Genomic DNA, 16,819 nt, shown 5'->3' with positions numbered 1-16,819 from the left:
TAATTTGCAGGGGCAGAGTGATTAACGTGTCTGATTAGTAATCTTCATAATGATTGCTAGCCGCATGGGTTCAAATCCTGTCGGGGGCATTAAAAGTCATTGTTACCTTGAGCAAAAGACTTAACTGTCAATACACTCATTACTCAGTGCTGGTTGGTGACCTAGGAACAGATTCAAGAGTTTGTCTAAGCTTGTAACTTCTGTAACGCAATCGAACGAAAAATAAATTCTGTGTAAACCAAACTGGTGGTATTTTTTTTTTCTAAATTGAGTTTTTTTTTATAATTAAATTGTTACTGAAGCACAATGAAGGGTTTTATTAAAGATTTGTCAGGTTGTTTTATATCGTTCATGCAGTGATTTATGTTACTAGATCAACTGGTTAGATAAATATTTGATTTATAAAGTTAAAGAATAATCAAAGGCATGTGAAAAAGATATCTTATGTTTGATCAAAAGCCAACTATCGGATATTTATCAGTTATCTAATTGATCTTGTGCAAATATAACGATAGTTTGAGTCTTAAACAAACCCTGGCTTTGTGAAAAATGTCTGTCAAAAACGATCCCGAGGTGTGATTTTGAAAAGAAGTAAGTCGAGTTAATAGACTGAATGCGAGGATAAGGGCTAGGTTTTTTTTAGCTAGTTGATATGATTGCATTAAGATCTTGTCTGAGGGTATATCAGTGACTGTTTGAATTATTTACAATTTGAATTATTTAAAACATTATTACAATATCAAAATTGAAATATTGTATCAGAAACCTTATTGTATAAGAGACCCAGATACAAAGATACTGTATTGCATGGCGGCTAAATTTTGTACAGTCTTCTTTGATTTTTTTATGAAAGTTGTAAAATATTATAATACAATGTTCACTGACTGTTGTGTCTAAAAAATTATGCTATTATTTTGAACAAATTGTTTCATATTTTGAAAAACTTAATTCAAGTATTTTAACTATTTTATTTCTTTTTAAATAATAACTACAACACATCAGAATAATTTTACTCAATAGTTTTTGTAATTTCTTTAAAAAATAAATTTTTAAATTAATTGCTTTCTTGTAAAAATGATTATGTTGGTTGTTAAAATAATGTTAAAGTCAATGTCCAAGTGTGTTCAAGTTTCAATGTTGCTGCATCTTTTATAAAGGAAAAAAGTTTCAAATATAGGAGGTATTACAATTAGATATTTATCATATAAACATCAAAATCGTTTTAGATATAACACAGATGGTGAAAACTGTGTGTCAATGAAATGAAATACAAAAAAGCAACAAATTGATTGAATCAGTTGAATTAATGGTGTATAGTAAAAGATTGTTGATTAAGATAGTAAGCCATTGATCTGACCACCTCTTAGACAGAGTATATGGGATCATTAGAGACATTTTAGAGACATTGTCAACAGGTTAATGATGTCTTATTATGACTCACCATAGTGGTATATTAAGTCTCGTATGGCCGATTTAAAATGATAACAAACATCGTATATAAACCTTTATACCATGTATTGTATTCAACTGAACCTTCAAATCCACAAAAATAAAAAAGAAAAAATATAAGAAATCAAAATCTGCAAGTTAAACACCATTTAACCGAAATGTTTTCAAAGTGGCCGAGACCGAAACAGATTTAAGTCTATATTAGATCGTGAGACATCTACCCCATTATCGCGTTTTTATCATTATAATATCTACTTTAGTGGTCTTTCAGTATATCTATTTAGAATATAGTATAATTGTGTTTGAGTTATATAATGTATATATTGAAATATTGTAATTTACTTTGTCCTTATGTTTAAACTAAGGATTACAAGTTTAAAGAAGTTACGAGGCCGTGGCGATGATAGATTAAAATTCCTCGAAGCAGACGGCAACATGCATAATAAATTATGTGTAGATCATATAGAACTACTATAGATAGACTAAGGTCAGACTACGTACTAAAATCTTAATAGCCCACTTGCTGCAACAGATTTGTACCCACGCGACCAGTGCAGACGCAAAGATCTGTTGATCGGCACAATTTCAATTAAGTCTGATAATGGTTTGCTTTTCTGTCAGTACATAGTACAATAAGTACATGTATTTTGATATTTCCCAAAAAAGCTGATGGATGATTTTATATATATTATTTAGGGCGTAAGTCTTAAATAGTTTAAGGTTGGAAATAATTTTTAAGAAGGAAAAAGACCTTTTGCCATTTTTTGAAGACCTTAAATTGAATTTGTCCTTTCTCAAATTATTTCATTTTTTAACACTGAGGATATAATTATGTAAGAAGTAACTTCATTTTAAAGTTTTTAAAGTCATTTAGTATTAAAGTCATTTAAATATATATAAATATAATTCAATATTGATTATTTCTTTGTAATTTGTTTTTTGCAATTTTTGTTTGATCTATAAGCTTCCAAAAAGAGGGGAATAGAATATTATTTTCTCCTATGATGCATTATTATTTTATATAATTTTGTAAAGAATTTTTGTGACGGTCAAAATTATTGCATTGTATTTTATTGTTTATGAATTCTTTCATCAAATGTTTGAATAATTAGATTTGTCTTTCATGTTCTGTTCATATGCACTGTTTAGGAATTCCCCTGGGGTGTTAAAGGCATCTTCACATGTGTTACTATCAGGCCATTAACTTTCTTGTTACAACAAATGTGTTTTTATATCTTACATAATTATTAATTTGTATTTTTATGATATTTTTCTGTTGAAGGTGTTGACCATATCTCTTTTATCATTGTTGCCCCCAAGACCTTTTCATTAAAAACAGTAAGCTTTTGACTAGGAATTTATCGGTATTTCTTATCTTGCTTTGATCATTAATTCATCTACAAGTGTTTTCAATTAAATTTTATGTTACCTGTCACTTATAATGATATTTTATCAATTAAATGTGGATTTTATTGCATTAAATGTTGTGAAAAGGCTACATTGTGTACATATAGGTGATTCATTTTTATGGTACGAAAAAGAAAGTTCAGGTCAGGATAAAAAAAAGCTGAGGAATTTTGTTAAGTTTGCTTGATTTTTTGTGATCATTTTCGATAATGAAGGTTTTATCTACTACCAGGTTGGTGCAATTATTTTCATTTCCATAAGAAATCGTAATTTAAAAAAAAAAATTTATTTATTTATTTTTTTTAGGATTTTTTGAAAGTTTGTAATTGACCTTAAATAACTATAGAATTATAGAATTATAAAGCGATATATATATTGCATGATATTTCAAGATCAAAAACTAAGATTGAGGGTTACGCTAAGAGTAGAAAGTACTCACGATAGGCCTAACATGTCCTCGCTGGCTCTTACATGTTGGCGGCATAATTGTTAATATATGATATTTTATTGATGAAATAGAATATGTATTTTCATATGTATATACATTAAATGTAAAAGTTTATGTATTATTAGCTTTTATTTATGAAAACCTACTAAATTATTCATGGATATTTGTTATATCACTAAAAAATTTAACTTGGCTCTGGATTTTAATTTTTGTTGAAAATTTTTCTTATGGAAAAGTCATAAGTTATGATTTATAAAAACATACTAGTAAATTATTCATGGATATTTTGTAAAGTCACTTTAAAATTTCATTTGACTCGGAAGATTAAAAAAAAAAATCTTATGGCAAAACAAAGAGTGACACATTCTTGAAATAACTTATTTTGAATTTTTTATGCTATTAATTTCACTGTAGTTTTTTGTTGTTGAGAAATGATGTTAAATGTGATGAAAATTTCTCTTTTCTGGACATTGACTGAGTGCGGACACTATTAACCCTGTCATGTGGCACCATTGTAGACGGTGCTTTTATCTCGGTCCGTGACAAATTACATCCTCAATGCTTGACATGATAGCAATTATTATATCTAAGTAAGTGTCACGTACCACTCCGGGAGCGGTCAGTTTGGTCAAGTCTCGGACCTCGTCACAACAGGAATAAATTGACATATCAATTAAATCTTTACAACCGCATTGAAATCCGAAAACCCTTATCCGTTTTTCATTAAAACCACGAATAAGTGAAGATGCAAATATTTTAGAATTGCGATGAATTGGATTTAACTCGGGGGCTAAGCTCTAAGCTTTATGCTTTATAATGATCATAGTAGGGGAGTCTACCCCATGAGATTGGTAAATCTCCATACCGCGCGGCTAAATTATACTTAACTCAGTTATTAGTATACTTTGTGGTTTAGTGGTCTCTTTATTGCAGATTGTTGGATTTAATTTTGACATAAAAACAGGAGTTTATAGTTGATTGCTGTTATTATTGAGATGTGAATGTTGGTATTTTTGGATGGGTGTTGACGTTTCATTCGAAATCTTCTACACGGAATTTGAATATGATTAAACCTGTACTGATTGTTAATAAAACAATTTTGTTCTGAAGTAGTTTAAAAGAGATAGCCATGTATCAAATTCCTGTTGCACGATAAGGCAGTTATCTGTTGTGTTTTGACATGAAGAAAAAAATTACATCCGTGCATACATGTAGTATATCCTTGTGCGTATTATTTTAGTTATGATATATCATCATATTTTTATAAACTAAAGACATATAAGATGAAATGCATTTGTAAAAGTGAGTTCAGTTAAAATTTATGTTATGTTGTCAACAATTTATCATTTTTTTGATTCATCCATCATTTTTGAAAAGATGTCTGCTTATTTCTCCATGTGAATATTATTGTCATACTACCACTGGAAACTTGATTATCGCAGAGTTATTAAACGTAGTGTTTGTTGTGTGATACATACCTGGACTTTGTATCGATCACCGCGCTTCAATAAAATACATTTTACGGGCAGACGTCACCAATACAGGCAGACTTTATTTTTGTTCATTACAAGTGGGTGACTTGGGCAAATGCACTGCATCGTTTCATGTACTAAGGATTAAGTAAAAAAAAAATCAATTTTGTTTCCTTTATGTTTTACGAGGCATTGAACCAGCTGTTATTTTACGCATAAATTTATCTTATATAACTTTGGATTTTTAATGATGCGGAACTTAATATCGGAATTATTCATGTGAATTGTAAAAGCATTTCAGTAACAAAAGTTTTGTTGCGTTAACTTTTACACTGAGAAGGGTCATGAATGTGATGAATTGTAAAATATTTTAGTGTTTGACAAAAAATAGTTTGTTGATATTAACAAAAAAGTACCGTGTTTATTATATCTGCATGGAGAGATAAACAGTAAAGGGATTTATTGAACGAAACAAGATTTGCGAGATTTGTTTGAACAAGGCAATTTGTTTTTGTCATTGATACGTCTAATTTTTTCTTGATTTGCCTGCATCAGCTTGCGGATTAAAGATGACTTGATAACGCAGCGTCAGGGAACATTGTTTGCCAAGTTTTGTTTTCATCTGAAATCTTTGTAATACTGAACAGGTTTTGTTTCTTAGCATCATCGAAGCAATTATTGATATACATTACACAATAACGTTTGGTTGAATTGTTTTACAACTTAGATTTGATTTTGATTTGGATTATCTTTGATCCTTGTAAAACATTTGATGCTACAAACTTGAGATGTGCTACTCACCGTAGTAACTTGAAGTGTTTTTAACAGGGATTGAAATTTTAACATACAGCTTGGGGTTATGGTTGAATTGCTTTGAAAAAAAAGAAACATTTTCGAAATACTTTCCTTTTTTCTTCGTATGGATTTATTTACAAGTAATGGGAAGGTGTTTGGATAAATCGACAGTGCTTTTAACACAATTTCCTCTTTTAGTATGAAAACCTCCGCAGGTAATTTCTGAAAGTTGTTAGACACTGAACAATAGGCCATTATGATAGTGCTAGATAAAATTGACTTTGTCTTTGAGAGTAATTGCATAATATAATCTCTAAACAAAATTGGATTAGCTCTGTTGACACTTTTTGACAATAGAAAGTGGGAAATTATCATTAGCGATAGGGAGGTTATAGGAAATGTTACTGTCAATATAGGATAATAGAACGTTAGTCTTAAGTAAACAATATCATGTGTTAACAGAATATTTGGCATGCCAAGGAAGAAAATTTAAAAAAGGAACTGAAAGAAAAACATTTTTATTTGAGTGATATTATGTGAAATATAACAAGAAAGGGGTGAACAAAAATTGTTGTTGTTTTATATATCATGGATTTTGTTTTAACATGAAAGCCGGAGTAAATATGCCGAAGAATTATTACTATGATATGAGTATATTTAAACAGTGGATAGATCGGAAAATGCGTAGGAAAAAAGTTGGACAGTTTGTTAGGTAAGAATTGTCTCCAATATTTTTTTACTGTTTTTATAATGATATATGGATCATTGATATTTTATACTTTGATACTTAAATTATTTACATGGTTTTACTTTCTAAAAATTCATATGAAGTTGAATAAACATTTTTAATGAATACATTATTACATTATTTTAAGTTTTTTTTTAACTTACCGTAATTGATGCATACAGATGTATCATCATAAAAGCTAGAACAAAATTTTGTAGTCACTATTTGTTTAATGAAACATTAATGTACATTGATTGTTTCATCAGTAAAATGAAGAAAACTTTGATTTTCTGAACCAAAATACTTAAATATCAAAATTAAGCAACAATGGTATTTTGAAATGCATCATATAACTTAAAGAATCTCCCAGTCATGCATACAGTGCCCTATATATACATATTAATGCCACTGCACAGATAGGCCTGTTTTTGTTGCATATTATTATATACATAAATTTTTAATGAAAATTGAATAAAAGATGAAAACGTGATCTTTTTGAAATGAAAGTTTGCCATAACATATTCATGGGAACGTCTTGTTTTCGCATATACAGGCGGATTTAAAACATGGTTAACATGTCTGTATGAGTCAGCAAGTCCACCCAGGGTGAAATGGTCCGTCTCTATTACGTTGATTTCGTATGGTTAATGATGCGGGAAATGAAGCTTTCTTCAGTATCGATTTCAATCTATTACAGGAATTGGCTGTTATTGATTGAAATACCTGAAATATTTTTATAAAATTAAATCGCAACTGTTTTGAAAATAATTTTGAAATACCTTGTGAAATGTTTTTATTCCCAAGCAAAAATTAAAATATTTCATTCCTTTACTTTGAGATACTGATGTTGATCATGATTCCGTTGATTCTTAAAGATAGAGTTGGAATATAATGGAAATTTATTGAATGAATTAAAATTAATTTAATATAATTTAAAGATGAATTAATTTTTTGTATGCTTACGTAGAATTCAAAATGGGCAGTGGGAGAAATACCTTCGTATGTCAGTTAGGTTCATAATACCGACATTCCGAGAAATGCGGGTGGTGACAGACGTCGTATCTGTTTTTATTCTAGAAATTAAAATCAATTTTATTGATTGATATTAATGATTAAACATTCTGTTCATTAAGCGCATGAATATGGTTACTCCTTAATGTGGGCGGAGGGGTTGCCTTTGATGGTTGAGACTTAAGAATTTCACCCTGAATGATATGGTATTGAGCAGCAAAATGGGTTCCAGTTTAAGAGCATAATTATGCATCTCTTAGCTCCTGAGCAGGTGAGGTGGTTTTGATCCCCTTTGTTGCTTCAAGTTTGTAACACCTACGGTTAGCCAAAATCATATTTCCTGTTTAGGTGCCATATAACCTTAATTGTGTTGGTGCCAAACCAAACACAATAAAACAAACAAATTGTTGCTGCTCTTACGTGTTAAAATTATTATCAGATGTTATGGGTTTTTAATATTATAACATATAAGGAGTAGATGACAGGTCAAATTTGAACTTTTGTGCACGAGTCATAATATTTTCCAAGGAGTAGGGTTTACTGGGTGTAATTGCTTCTCAAACCAGACACAGAGGTCTGGGCACTAGCTAAATGTCTTTTAAAGGGGCGTCCGTGGCCGAGTGGTTAAGGCTGTTGACTTCAAACAACTTGCCCCTCACCGCTGTGGGTTTGAATCCCAATAGGGACTTTGGATTCTTTCATGTGAGGAAGCTATCCAGCGACTAAGCTTAGGGAAAGTCGGTGGTTCTACTCAGGTGCCCATTCGTGCCTGAAATAATGCACGGAAGGGCACCTGAGGTCTTCCTCCACCAGTAAAGTTGGAATGTCACCATAATGACCTATAATGTGTTGGTGTGAGGTAAAACCCAATTATAACAAAACAAAAAAAACCCCCCAAAAATGTATTTTCCTTCATTATTTTATTGTAAGACTAGAGACTGTTTTAATACTTTCAACACATTCATAAACATAAATTTACAAATATAAAGTGTTCATCATCATAATTATAATCTTCTTTTGAAATAGAATTAAGAATTGATGTCATGTACACAAATGTACTTGTTTGTTACGTTGGTGGTGCGTCAGGTACTAGCCAGTTATGGTTATGTATGGGGGACCATAATATTAGTTTATTGATTAAACAATAAATCACCATCATTTATGGTGATGGTGAGTGCAGATAAACAAAATGACACAATATCGCACCAGTCGCGGTGATAAATTACCATTAATGTGTCAGTATTCATGGTAACTGATACATTATAAGGACATTATCTCCATAATTTAATGCTACTGCTTAAAATTTCTCAATATGCTATTTGTTATACAGTGTAGACTAGTTTTTTTCTGATGGTTATGTTGTTGTTATCATGGGAAAACTTCAAAGAACGAAGACTGATCGTTGCATTCGTCATGAGTTTAAGCCGGAGTTTATCAATTATGTCAGGGTATGACATGAAGTTGTCAATAAACCGTCTTGATTAGCAGGTTGGCTTAACTCTTCAGTCTGGTCCGGTGTCAGCTGATTCTACCCAGTGCAGATCAATACCCCTTATTAAAATATTTTACTGACCATTGTTAAAATATGTCTGAATTCAACGCCTGCAATTTGGTTGGTCAATCAGTACTGATAAAAATATTAATGCTCAGAATCATGCCTCGGATATATGAAAATAATGGACATCAGCGGAGCTGTCTGAGCAATTTCGGGGCTGCTTTGTTTGCTATTCAGTCAGGAAATATTTTGAAATTTTCGCTAAAAATGACAAATGGTTCTGTGTTAAGATTGACAGATGGACAAGTCCATTTAAGATCTGTAACGTTTCTTATGATATTTTAAATTTAGTCCAAATGTAAATTACTGTATGAAATTCATTTGACTATATGAAGGGTATCAAAGCCTGGTGACATTCCTTGAGTAATATCGTTACTAATAATTTAGGTGTGTACAAGAGTCATAAATGTGACACAGTTTTAAAACCAGCTAGTAAAATATAATTTGTTGATAAGATCAGACCGAGTAAATTAGAGTATCAGGTGCAAGAATGAGAACTAATTGGTTTTAAACCCATGACTGTGCAGTGTGCGAAATGATATATTGAAAATAGAAGAAGTATTACTGCTTTTCGACAAAAGGCAACTTTAATTGCTAGCTGTCTCTGCTGGTTTTTATTGTTGTGTGCGAACTTTATGACATAATACTGTGAAGAAAAGGAAAGCACATCTGCACAAATTGGTTTGTGTTTCTTTAAAATGTGTCTGAGACATTCTGAGTGCAATTAATGTTTCATGTATTTGTCTGCGGCATTCCACTGCGATATTAAAGTGGTATATTTCACTGATGGTCCATTTGTTTCATGTATGTTGTCTGCGGCATCCCATTGATACTAAAGTGGTACGTTCCATGGATGTTCCATATTTGTTCTTGTTGTAGCCAAAATTTCCATCCATTTATAGTGGTGTAAATTCCACTTTAACTTTTGTATTAAACTGTTGTAAATTTAACAGTTTGGAGCTAAGGTAACAATTGAGGCTTTCTTTTTGCAAGATTAAAAATGATATTTTGTTTCTCAGATATTGTTTCCAAAAAAAACCAAAAAACAACAATGTTTGTTGTGATATTTTGTTTTGTTACGTAATACCGTAAAGTTATTTTATCATCATGGGCCTGCTAGGTAATGCACAGCTAATACTTTATGTCATCAACTTTGGGTAATGCCTACTTTAATAACTGTTGCCGAAAATTCCTGGCCATTTTGCCGCCACCTTGATTACATTAAGCGCTATTTGACGTTGAAATTACTTCGCTACGCGACACCTCTAGTCCTGCTGATTGCCTCGTTGCATAGTTAACTACGTTTGTTTGCAATAAAACACAACAATAGCATAGCTTTGACACAAGCCATTGAGACTTAAATTCTCCTAATACAATAAAATGGAAAAATAGTTGTGAAATAAAACATCCCTCGGTCTGTTCATCACAATTTGGAAGGCTTCCTTTATTGATATAAACTTGTCGCAGTGTTTGTATTAATTTAGCATCCTATAGTCACGGAGGTTTTGCCGTCTATTGAATGTACGAGAAACGTGTATTTCATAGCCATTTGATCACCTATTTGTCTTTTCATTTTGAAATTCCGAACATTCTTCTGTTGTAGTGACAAAAATCGTTTGAATTTCTTCTCAAAGGGCAAAAGTCCACGTTTGTTGTTGAAGTTTTCTTCATGTCAAAGGGCAAGTCAAAGTTTGCTGAAGTTTTCGTCATATTGTTAATCGTGATCTGAAACAATGTGAAAATCAACCTTTATTAAAATGAGATATTTAAATTCTTTATTTCATTATATTAAAGTTGTTTCATTAGTTCCTTAAACAAAAATAATTTTTTTTGGCGACGCCGGTGAGCGGCGTCGTCTTTTATGGAATGCTTTTTATTTTTGCCTATGGAAGGAGCTGTTATTATTAGCAGTTAATTTCATGTTGTGTTAATTATATTTATTTTGATTCGTAAAAATCAAGTAAACAAATATGTTGTTATATTTGTATTTAATAACTTTATATAAAAAGCATGTGCATTGTGATATTATTTTCAAGAAATTGCAGGCTCTGATTAACAGCTTGTCCCTTTGTTTTATTGACAATACTAAAACCCGGATTTCGAATATCGTTGTGGTCTACATTGATGCTCATTCATTTATATATTTTCAAAACTTTCCTACAAGAAGAAAGTTCACCTGCAAATGTGTATTAGGATAGGTAATGGACTGTTGTAAACGATTATCCTATTGATTTTATCCATATTACGTTTATCTGTTGAACAGAATGGTTGTTTTTACAAAGTGTACCAGTATCCGGATGTTGACAGCTATCCGATTTTCTGCAATTACTGCTGTCACATGGCCATCTACTTTTTAGCTCGACTTTTCTATGAAAAGGGGAGCTATCCTACTCGCCCCGGCGTCGGCGTCGGCGTTGGCGTCACACCTTGGTTAAGTTTTTCGTACCACCCCACTTTATTTCAGAAGTATTACAAGTATGGCTTTGAAACTTACCATACTTGTTCACCATCATAACCTCCATCTACAGACAAGAGTACATAACTCTGTCAAGGTTTTTGACAGAATTATGGCCCTTTTTTGACTTAGAAAGTGTATTGAGCTTGGTTAAGTTTTTTGTACCACCTCACTTTATTTCAAAACCATTGGAGGTATTGCTTTGAAACTGACCATACTTGTTTACCATCACGACCTTCATCAACAGACAAGAGGACATAACTCTGTCAAGGTTTTTGACAGAATTATGCCCCTTTTTGACTTAGAAAATACATTGAATATGGGTAAAATCCACTTATTGCCTAACCCTTTGAGATATTGCTTTGAAACTTTTAATGCTATTTCACATCATTACCCCCATCTGTACGCAAGAGAAGGTAACTCTGTCAAGGATTTGTTTTAAAAATTAAGGCCTTTTATCGACTTAGAATCTTGGTTAAGTTTTTAGTACCAGTCCACTTTTTGACTGAACTGTTTGAGATATTAATTTGAAAGTTGGAATACTTGTTTACAATCATGATTCCCAAACATGTCCAGGAGAAGGTAATTCTGTCAAAGATTTTATTTGAATTATGGCCCTTAACTGTCAATGTTTTGTATTATAGGCAAGCAGTGTTCAAGGGTATCACACAATTCAGTAAAATAATTCTTCACTAAATATCTTAATGCTCATGGCCATTGTTCACTTTAAAAATACAGAGATTCTTGTATTGCCTTTTACTGCAAAAACTTTTTTTATTGGCAAGCAATAAAAAAGTCGAGCGCGCTGTCTTACGGACAGCTCTTGTTTATGAATACTTTACCATTAATTTGCATGGCATAATTAAAATGAGCCTGCAACATTTCTTAATTTTGGATGTTTAGGGTGTTCTTTTGGGTTTCATGTTTTCTTTATTTCAAGGGGAAGTAACTCATGTTTACTAAATTATTAATTTTGTTCTTTTCTGTCTATCTTAGGTATTACTTACAATTTTTGTTTTATAAAATGTACCAGTTGTAAGGTCATCAAAAGCATAGAGGCCCTGATGAGTGAATATTGATATATATATACTTTTACTGGCTTTATATACCCAATATTTCATATTTATTTAATAGAAACTTGGAATTATTAATGTTATGTGCATACATTTATATCTTAGTATATTGGTATGATGAGACTTAAAATATTTCTGAATTTAAAGAGTTGCAGTTACATGTATATCATTATTATTAAAGGGATGAGACTTTCATTTAAAGTTATAAATGATAATACATGTATTGATTGAAAATGTCCTGAAACTTGGATCAAGCAATTTAATTGATAAAGCCTCAAAAAATCATGTTCTGAATAGTTATTCTAATTTTTTTCTAACATGTGCATAGTTTGAAAAGGACAGCTTCTGCCTTATCTATTTGTAATGGAGGGACACGGTCTCAATCTCCAGGTCTCCTGAGTCAACCCGACAACAGACTTTTCATAGAGTAGATTGATACTTGTCCTTGAATAAATTTGTACACTAAATTTTATAGTGGGTGATTTGTGCCACATGAAAACCAACAAAGTACAAAAAGTAACCGGGCGCCAGATGAAAACATGAAAATACAATCTACCACAAAGTGGTTCGTTTGTTGCATTTTCATGTTTTCGCCCGGTGCCCTTGATGTAAAATACAAATCAGCCTTCATAAAATTTCTTATCATAGATATTGTACATGTATTAGCACAGTTATATTCACTTTCAAATTGACCTGTTATAAATAATGGCACAACCAATAACTGTCTTAGCCCTTTTTAGTAAAAATAATTATACAATAATAATTATATAAATTGTTATTTTAATTAAGACTATGAGTATGTAAGGTTTTTTTTCTTATTTATTAATTAAGAATTAATTATCTGTTAATTTAAAAATCTAAATATCTGTCACGGTTTAGAACTGTTCACTATTTAGGGGAGAAAATGTGTAAGCGGCCAGATAGCTCAATCGCTACAGCCGCGGTACATTATTCTGTGGGTCACAGGTTTGAGTTCTGGTCAAGCTGAAAGTTTTTCTCATCCTGTTACTGCAAATAACCATTAGTTTAATTTACTATGCTCTGTAAACATCAGAAATTCAAGTACATGAATCAATATAGTGGGGAAAAAGGTTTAGGTTTAGAACTGTTTCATTATTAAAGAGAAAATGTGTAGCCGGCCGGATAGCTCAGTTGGTCTTCTGAAAGTCATGGGTTCGAGTCATGGTCAGGCAGTTTCAGTCAGGGTTTAGAAGTGGTTTTTCAACTGACACATGTTTGATTCATTTAATAGATTGCATTTAATTTGAAATGGACAAAGGCAGTATTGCGTGATACTTTTAAATCTACAAAAAGCATTTGGTACAGTTGATCACACTATACTGCACATGAAGAAGTTCTTTTTTCTTCTTCTTCATGGAACTTCAAGCATCTGCCATATGTAATGACATTCTTGCATGGTTCAAGTCTTATCTCTGATAGCAGCTGGTGAATGTGGCTGGTACTCCTTCTCTCTGAATACCTATGGTGTCCCCCTGATGTTCATTTTAGGTCCTCTTTTATGTCTAATATATGTCAATGACATGTCTGCAACCCTAAGCAATAAGCTTTTATTATATGCACAGGCACAAGTATCAGACCTGGGAAGAAAAAATATTACCAGATTGATAAAAAAACCTGTGTTCATCTTAAAAGTGTCACAAACCAAAAAAAAAATGTAAATGATGACCCCCTTTAAAAATATACTTAAAGTTAATAGTATATTTTTAAAGGGGGTCATTATTTACATTTTTTTTTTGGTTTTTGACACTTTTAAGATGAACACAGATTTTTTATTAATCTGGTCATATTTTTTCTTCCCAGGTGTGATACTTGTGCCTGTCATTATATGATGATGACTCAGGTATCCTTGTATCTGGTAAAGTAAATCTTAAGATTGGTTTATTGACTATAAATTGTCTTTGCATCTTGGCAAGACAGAGTCTATTCTTTTTGGTTTAAGTTTCAACATAAACTGGGCCAAGCCTCCAGGTCACATGAAATGGTACTGCTATAAAGTACACATCTTTTGTTAAGTATTTAGGTGCAAACCTGGATCAAATTCTTTTGGCGTCGCCCTTTGATGCTTTGCATCAATGCTTTTCTTGTTTTTTATTGTTGAAATATTATTAATTAACACTGTTATGAGAAATATTCTCTTTACCAGTAATTGGATATTTTTGTATATATATATATTATATTTGATTTTCATCATTACATTTATTACCAAATCAAGTTAAAATATGACTCATCATTGTGAAGTGTTATATTGATCAAATCAACGATTTCTTTATAACCAAGCCTACATAATTGATTTCCAAAAAAAGGAAAAAAAATAAATTTGTTATCGATAATCAAATTCCATTTAAACTGCATCATGAAAGAATTTATATGTTATATTAAACCTAATATAAATACATTTTAAGAAATTTGTATGATTCATCGTAATACCATATATTTACATTGTTTAAGATATAATATACTTGTGTCAAGTTATTGTTAATGCTTTATCAATTGTTTATATGCTTTTCTTATCAGACAAACAGTTTCAACTTTTCCAATTTGTTTGTTGATAAACACTTGATTACAAATATCTCAATGTATGAGTGTTTATTCTGGAACATGTTCAACTATTTACACCAGCTCTATAAAAGCATGACAATGGTGCTCGATTAATAAGTTCCTTAATTTCGATATTTCAATTTCCTTCCTTTTCATATTATAGCACCATGGGTCTATTAATTCAGTCGAAAGGGAGCAACTTGAAGTAGGCAAAGATTTTTATTTTTCCAAATCATGATATATTTATTGCATATCTGAGTTAATAGGTGTGATAAGGAAATATTACTTGGTTAATGTTTCAAATGTACATGTAGGGCTTTTATAGAAATCAAGCGGGACTCTTTGAAAATGTTTTATGGAAGGTTGTTAACATATTCCAGGAATTATGTTCTACTTAACAATTAAGAACTTATTATTGTTGCGATAGAACTAAAACAAAAATCACAATTTAGGGAGAAAAAGATGAAGAAATAAAAAAGAATAAAAACTATATTTTTTGTAAAAAAATGTAAAAAGATTGGAAAATATATGAAAAGGAGAAAAGGGAAAAATTTGAAGCTATATTGTAAGGAAATGATAAAATTTGAAGATCTGAAAAAAGAAGGGAAAACGGAATAACTGAAAAAAGAAGGGAAAACGGAATATTTTGAACATGTTTAAAAAAACAAAAAAACTTTGAAATAAATGGTAAAGAAATGCTTCCATCAACTGACTCACTGTACTATTTAAGGAAGGCTTTAAAATGTTACAGGTTTTAAATACAAATAATGAATTTATTTTATACTTTGATGGTGCTAACATTTGTTACATTGAATTTACATAGGCATTAATTAATGAAATAATTTAACAATTATTTTATACATGTATTTTCAGGCTAGAGTCACTGATGGGATTGGACCGGAGTCATATAGAGGACGAGACATTGAGACACTCGTGCTGGTATCAAGCTGGAATACCCAGGTACAAACTCTTTAAGTCATTTCATAATCTCCTATGCTTTTCAGATATGTAGGGCATAATTATGTACTTTTAGCCAGTTTTTAATGTCATTAATCAACAACCTTCAGAATTTTCATACCCCTACTAAATCATGGAGGGCATATATTTTGCCACTGTCCATCCGTCCGTCAGTCATGTTGTCCATCTGTAGACTGACAAACTGTGAAATGTAGGAGGCATAAAGCCATACTTGTCCTGGGGACACATTTCAAGTTGTAATTGATTTGCCCATCTTTAAATTTTTGCACCTTTTATGAACTATACTGGGTTAAGGTCACTGATGCTAAAAATAGATTTTCTTACTTATGTCATAGGCTATGCTTTTAGCTAAATTAAAAAAATGTTATAATAGCAACATCCTGGATATTCTAGTTTTAAGACTGTTTTTAAACTTAGAATTCTACTGCTAGATTTAATAAAGGTTTTGCAGTTGGAAGGCTATCAGTTAATAAAAATTAGCTAGGAATAACACTGAGATTTCACTTTGAAAGTGTCATATCAAACAGAATTTGTTGAATTTATAGAGTCAATTAATTTTGATATCTGAAGTGGATAGTTAAATACATGTAAATAAATATGGCCAGTTATCTCTGTAGAGGCACTGGGAGAGGTGAATTCGGATATCCAGTCATTCTTTTGCAGTTTTTTCTTTTTGATAGTTTGAAAATAAAAACGAGGTTTATTGGTCTCTTTGTTATGATGTTATTTATGACAGGACATCAGCCATCAGCCATTACCTAGTGCAGTGATGGGTTAAGTCCTTCTAAATTTAATAGGAATTAACCAGTTGTTGCACTAAGGTGACGATTTGAAGCCATTAGGAAGGAAGTAGCTCTTACAAATTTAATATTGTTGAAATTAATAATATA

The 16,819-nt window shown here is 31.3% G+C and overlaps 1 protein-coding gene across 2 annotated transcripts in view; it reads left to right on the top strand.

The window, feature by feature from the left end:
* LOC132749712 (tensin-1-like) overlaps positions 1-16,819 on the top strand; it is a 95,574-nt gene that overhangs the window by 70,102 nt on the left and 8,653 nt on the right. For both annotated transcript variants that reach the window (XM_060739586.1, XM_060739587.1), the window contains one exon: positions 15,825-15,911. In XM_060739586.1, coding sequence (XP_060595569.1) covers positions 15,825-15,911 — 87 coding nt within the window. The remainder of the gene's footprint in view (positions 1-15,824; positions 15,912-16,819) is intronic.

This window comes from Ruditapes philippinarum, unplaced genomic scaffold (assembly GCF_026571515.1).
Source record: "Ruditapes philippinarum isolate M1 unplaced genomic scaffold, ASM2657151v2 ctg73_1_1_1_1, whole genome shotgun sequence".
NCBI lineage: Eukaryota > Metazoa > Mollusca > Bivalvia > Venerida > Veneridae > Ruditapes > Ruditapes philippinarum.
This window is presented reverse-complemented; position numbering and strand designations above follow the sequence as displayed.